Here is a 6000-nt window from a genome sequence, read left to right on the forward strand (position 1 = left end):
TCTCATATTGGACAACACAGTGGCTGATGGCCTTTGCTTAATGACCTGAGAGCAGCACTGTTTATGTAGAGTTGTCTGTGCTAACAGACAAGCAACACTGCTTGAAATAACTGCAAAAATTTGTGTGGGACAAATGACAAATGTCTCTGTTAAAACAGTGTCGTGAAATTTGGTGTTAATGAGCTATGGCAGCAGATGACAAATGACAGTGCCTTTGCTAACAGTATGACATCACCTGCAATGCCCCTTCTGGGCTCGTGACAATATTGGTTGGGCCCTAGATGACTGGAAATCCATGGTCTGGTCAGATGAGTCCCAATTTCAGTTGGTAAAAGCAGGTGATAAGGTTAGGGTGTGGTGCAGACCCCACGAAGCAACGGACCTAGATTATCAACAGGGCACTGTGCAAGCTGGTGATGGCATAATATTGGTGTGGGCTGTCCGACATGATATTAGGAAGTATCTCATGACTTTTATTACATCATTGTAATATAATTTAACCAACTGCAAGTGATATGGCAGCTCTATGACAATTTAAACACTGTTTGTAACAGCTGCTTCACTTTGTTAATGTATACTTTTAGGTAGCTTATCCTTCATGACGATTTTCGTGGAACTCAATGAACAAATGAATTAGACTATGGCCAGTCCCTTTCGTCATGCTGAGCAAAGCCGAGCTCTACTACTTTCATAATTAGTTTGATGTTGACAGTATGATGAACAACATATTGCCTTCAGTTTTTTTAAGTAAAGTCGTATAAAATCTTATAATATTGTATTTAATATTTTTTCGTTGGCATGTTTTTGCTTCATGCCTTTGATTTATTTTCAAACCAGTTACTTTCTCAGTTCTGGGAAAATAATAATTCCAAATTATTTTAATTTCTGGAAAGAAATCCATCAAGTTTTGACTCCTTCCTTGTCTGATAGTTTGTTTCGTTGCTGTATTTTCAGTGGTGGACGTTAGTTTATTTAATGCTGAATTTCGCATGTTTTTTCTTTAGAAATGCAAACAGAAGGTTCTTTATTAAGCTGGATTTGGCATTACTTACACAATGTTTGTATATACTGATTAACTATACACCATTTTCATTTTTAACATGCACCATTTTTTATGGTTGTGTGACATTTGGACTTAATTCAGATTTGGTCGTAAATGTGATGGAAACTGTCTTGAAGACTATTGTAATTTTGGATTTCCCTTTTCAGTTCCATGAAGATGAGTGAACTAAATGAATTAGAAGAAAATATGGCAGATGTAAATGTGACACAGATTCCAGTTCAACAAGTTGAAGCAGACTCTCCCAGTGCAGATATTACCATTTTACCATCTCCCCAAGAATCAGCAAAACCTACAGAAAGTGGAGACTCGTCAGAAGTAAGTCGATGTAGATAGATATTTATTTTATTTTTGCAAAATGTGCTTGAAACAAGCTACAGCTGTTTTTAGGCAGTTATTGCTAGAAGGCAAAAAGTTAACATGAGTAACTAACAAATAAATTTGTGCAACATGTAATTAACATTTGTATTTGTTAGCAGTTGAAGCTGCTGTGTGGGAAGGGGGGGAGGGGGAGGGAGGATTTTCAGATTTTCTACTTTTCAGTCTACAGTTTGTGGTGGTGCGAATGGCCACAACCATGTTTCACTGATGGGAGAATGTTGCTGAAATGTTGATAAATGTCTACTGAAAGACATTTGAAGAAAGATGCAGTGCATGTTTGAAGGACCTGTTTAATAAACCTCAAAAACTCTTTGAGGGTGGAAGCCCCAGATATTCTCCAGCACTCTTTTTCTGTCATGTAGAGATTGTACAAGTCACTAATTCAATTGCTCATGAGTATGTTTCTTGTAGTTACTTATGTTTCTATTGCAATTGTAAGTTATTTTGTTGTTCAGAATATTTCACTGCAGTACAACAAGTTGTTTATTACTCCAACTAATATAACAGCAGTAAGAGATTTGATGAAAAAAAAGTTGAGTTTTCAAGAGAAAGCTGGATCAGTTGCAATACTGGAGTGAAACAGGTTGTAAGAAAGCAACACTTCAACACTAGTTCATTTGCATGACGTATCTGCAGGTGACCAAATCCTAAACCTAATGCCAACTTTTGTTGTGCTGTTACATTTCTGCCAGATTGAGTGGTTGCATCATGGGCCTCATTGAGGTAGAGATTATTCTATAGTTGTCAACTTCGCTGACCCTCCAAAACTCCAGTGTTCATCAGTTTTGTGCCCTTACTCAGAAAGGGCTTGCTTTTCCATCACTGGTTGACTGTTGCTAGCTACTGTACATTTGATTCGCAGCTGTTGCCTTCTGGTGGGCATAACACTCATGTTCTCTGTTACATTGCTACTGAAGGTACAGCGACTTCCTGAAAGATGTGCAGACATGGAGCCCATGTTTCATCTGTGATGACTATATCATTGATGAGATGTTAAATCATAATCTTCCTTTGGGTGAACTTAAATAGAAGCTTCATGGAATTATATTCTGTAGGAACACATTATAAGTTTGTTTGATTCTGTATGTTGATAGAAGCATACTGATATTACCAGTTGCTGTATACTGATGTTATATACATAAGTGTACTAAAATTCATTTACTTTTGATTATTTCATGGTGGCATAATTTGGTGTACTTGCTATTGAAGGATCCTATTGATAGCAAGGCACTCAAAGGCTTCAACAAGTTTTCTCTACAATGTCTTCTCATTTCGATGTTTTCAATCTATAAGGGACAGTCAAATGCAAATGAGACAGATGGAAAAAAAGTAAGTAAACTGTTTATAAGTAAACTGTTTACTGTTTCAAAAGTAATTGCCATAGCTGATAATACGTTTTTCCCCTATGAGACAAAATGGTCAGTGCTGTCATGGAAAAATGTTTTTATTTGCCAACAGAACCAAGATTGAATCCAGACGTTCACTTCTTCGTCCAAAGTAGATCAACAGCCACAAATATCTTTGTTCAGGACATCGCATGGGGAGATCACTACTGTATAGAGGATGTGTGCGAGCTTCCCAGTGAAAAGTTCTGCAGCATACTTGAAACAACCAGAAGTTTTACTGTGAAGCTCTTACACATCCTCTGTACAATCCTGATCCTTGCCCACACATTTTCGATATTTATGGAGCCCTGAAGAAAGACAGCCATGGCTACTGATTTGCTTTGTACAAAGATGTGCATTTCAGGGTACAATCATGGTTCCATAGGCAGCTGCAAACATTTTTCTGTGAAGGCATTGACAATATTGTCTCAAAAGTGGGATAAATGCGTATTGTAGTCTGTTCATGATGGAGAGGATGAACTTGTAATATGCTTGTATTCGGGTGAATCATAGCTGCTGACAGATGGTCTGCAATCGCAATATGTCATACCTATAAATAGTGCTCCTCAGCTCAGAGCGGTCACTTCCACTGTTGGAACATGAAAGGAGATTAGTGTATCAGAGGAGGAACATTCCATTGAACAACATGTTTTTATGGAGCTGGAATACCACAGATTAGAACTTAGTCCTGTGTGGCAACAAGATGCAGTTTTCAAGCAACATTTAATGTTCTAAAAGGACCCTATGCGAAAACCATTTGCAAGCTTTTTGCCAAATTTTAGAAGTCAGGTAGTGTGGCTCATGATTTAATGGAGAATGTTGGCCATAGGCAAACTGTAGTTACTCCTGAAAATGTTGCCACAGTTTCTGGAATGGTGCAGTCTAAGGAAATCTGTCTGAAGAATAGCAGCAGAGACTGGTTTGAAGCATTCCAGCATGCAGAAAATACTTAGACAGTAAGTGCATTACTTTCTGGATGCATCTTGTACGGGATTTTGTAGATTGTTGGCTGTTTTTCTGGATTAGAGAGAGAGAGAGAGAGAGAGAGAGAGAGAGAGAGAGAGAGAGAGAGAGGGGGGGGGGGGGCACAGAGGGAGAGTACGGGGGGGGGGGGGGGGGGGCGTTGGCCAGAAGGCCAGAGCTTTGGAGGCACTAAGCAAATATGCTATTTTTGTAAATCAGTTGATAAAGCTCATGTTGTAACAAGACAAGATTGTGGAACAGACAAATACATAATTCTGTGTTTCAGTTGTTCTTTTAGGCAGGCATCTGTGTACCTATTGCTAAAGGTTTTCTCACTTAGGCTGTGCGATGTTTCTCAGTTGCTCCACTTGTCCTCATTGTTCTTACGTCTCTGTTTTCGCACATTGTCCAAATAGGAATAAACACAGTAATATCAAAATAATCAAATTCTGCAACTTTTGTCATACTCCTTCAGTTATTTGCTTGACTCCTGAACAGGGTATTCCAGAGAAGAGTGAAATATATTTGATGTGTAGTAATATGGAGAAGGAAGCTTTAGAATTTTTTTGGAAGGGTGAACTCTGAACAGCACTTCTTATGAGCTACTAACTGGTGCATTGCCATTGTGCCATGGTTGTCATGGAAGTACCATGAGAAATAATTGCTTTTAATTCCTAAAAGTTGATTGGAAGATTTGTTTGTGAAAAATCAAAACTGTTATTATTCTGAATTACTAATTTGAGGTGTGACTGTTGATTACATTTGTGTAAAATTGGTTCTAGTGTTAATGTATTACCGTACTTTGTTTGCTACATCCTTATGTAATCATAACTGCTCTATTGTCATTTAGCAGACATACATTGAGAAAATGCAACTGGTACTTGATGGATTAAATGTTGCTATCAGAAGACTGGATGAACTAAGTTTGCAGAATGATGCACGTTACAGCAAATTATTGGATCTCAAAAAACTTGTGGTGGACAGAATAAGTGTAAGTATTTGATGAGAATGTTGAACAGTGTTCCTACTAGTGAACTCTACTTAATACAAGTCTGGCTAACAAAGAATTATACTCATTACGTATATTTGCTGATCTGGTAAAAATTATTTGAAAATCTTCATAGAATAAAAATGTAGAATGTTATATGTTAAGATTTCATCCAATGTGATGCAATTTGATACGCAGAATGGGTATAAATACTTACGAAATTTGTACTATGTGTAGATGATATGAACTGTCACAGCAGGCACAAATATAATATTGTGACATTTTTGGTTTATTATTAAAGTTTTTTTTGTTCTTTACAGTGCACATTCAAGCTGATTTGTTGTTTTGGTGTGTTAAATAACGCTTATTCTGTGAAAAACTGATTACGTGTTATAGATATGATGGTGGTTGGGGTTGTGATGGTAACGAATTATTATTATTATTATGGTGCACATCATATTCTAAATCTCAAGTGTATCTTAAGTCTAGTCAAAATAGTGAAAAATAAAATGTATGTAGCCACCTTTGAAAACATCATGAAAACATTTACTGCTGTTGATGGACATAATACTGTGAGAACTCTAATGGATCTGAGTCTGCATAAGGGAACACATAGCAGTATTCAACAAATCTGTGTAACACCAAAGCTCATGTTGATTCAGAGGAGCATTCTCAGAAAGATTTAAGCCAGTTGGAGTTTGTCAAATAGACAGCTTCCCTTTGATTTTATTTGTAATGGATAAGAGTTCGTAGTTGTTAAATTCAGAATTAAAATGTAGACTCAACCACCTTTCATCGAGCAAAAGCGCTATAATAAACATGTTTTGAAGGAGAAAGCTTCATTGAGGAATTATTATACAAGGACCTGTAAAAATAATAAAGATAAAAATATTAAAATTTCGTGTTCACTTATATATATATATATATATATATATATATATATATATATATATATATATTAAAAACAGAGATTCCATTACTTACCAAACGGGAAAGCGCTGGTAGATAGGCACAATAAAAAACACACAAACACACACACACAAAATTTTGAGCTTTCCCAACCCCCGGTTGCTTCGTCAGGAAAGAGGGAAGGAGAGGGAGAGATGAAAGGATGTGGTTTTTAAGGGAGAGGGTAAGGAGTCATTCCAATCCCGGGAGCGGAAAGACTTACCTTCGGGGGAAAAAAAGGACTCGCGCGCACACACACACACCTATCCATCCAC

At 37.1% G+C, this 6000-nt stretch overlaps 1 protein-coding gene across 1 annotated transcript in view; it reads left to right on the top strand.

Annotated features, from left to right (window-relative positions):
- Positions 1-6000, top strand: part of LOC126249020 (ATP-dependent helicase brm-like) — a 285958-nt gene that overhangs the window by 22098 nt on the left and 257860 nt on the right. The window contains exons 2-3 of the mRNA XM_049950621.1: positions 1210-1378; positions 4640-4780. Of these exons, the coding sequence (XP_049806578.1) occupies positions 1214-1378; positions 4640-4780 (306 nt within the window). The 5' untranslated portion in view covers positions 1210-1213. The remainder of the gene's footprint in view (positions 1-1209; positions 1379-4639; positions 4781-6000) is intronic.

This window comes from Schistocerca nitens, chromosome 3, assembly GCF_023898315.1.
Source record: "Schistocerca nitens isolate TAMUIC-IGC-003100 chromosome 3, iqSchNite1.1, whole genome shotgun sequence".
Classification (NCBI taxonomy): Eukaryota; Metazoa; Arthropoda; class Insecta; order Orthoptera; family Acrididae; genus Schistocerca; species Schistocerca nitens.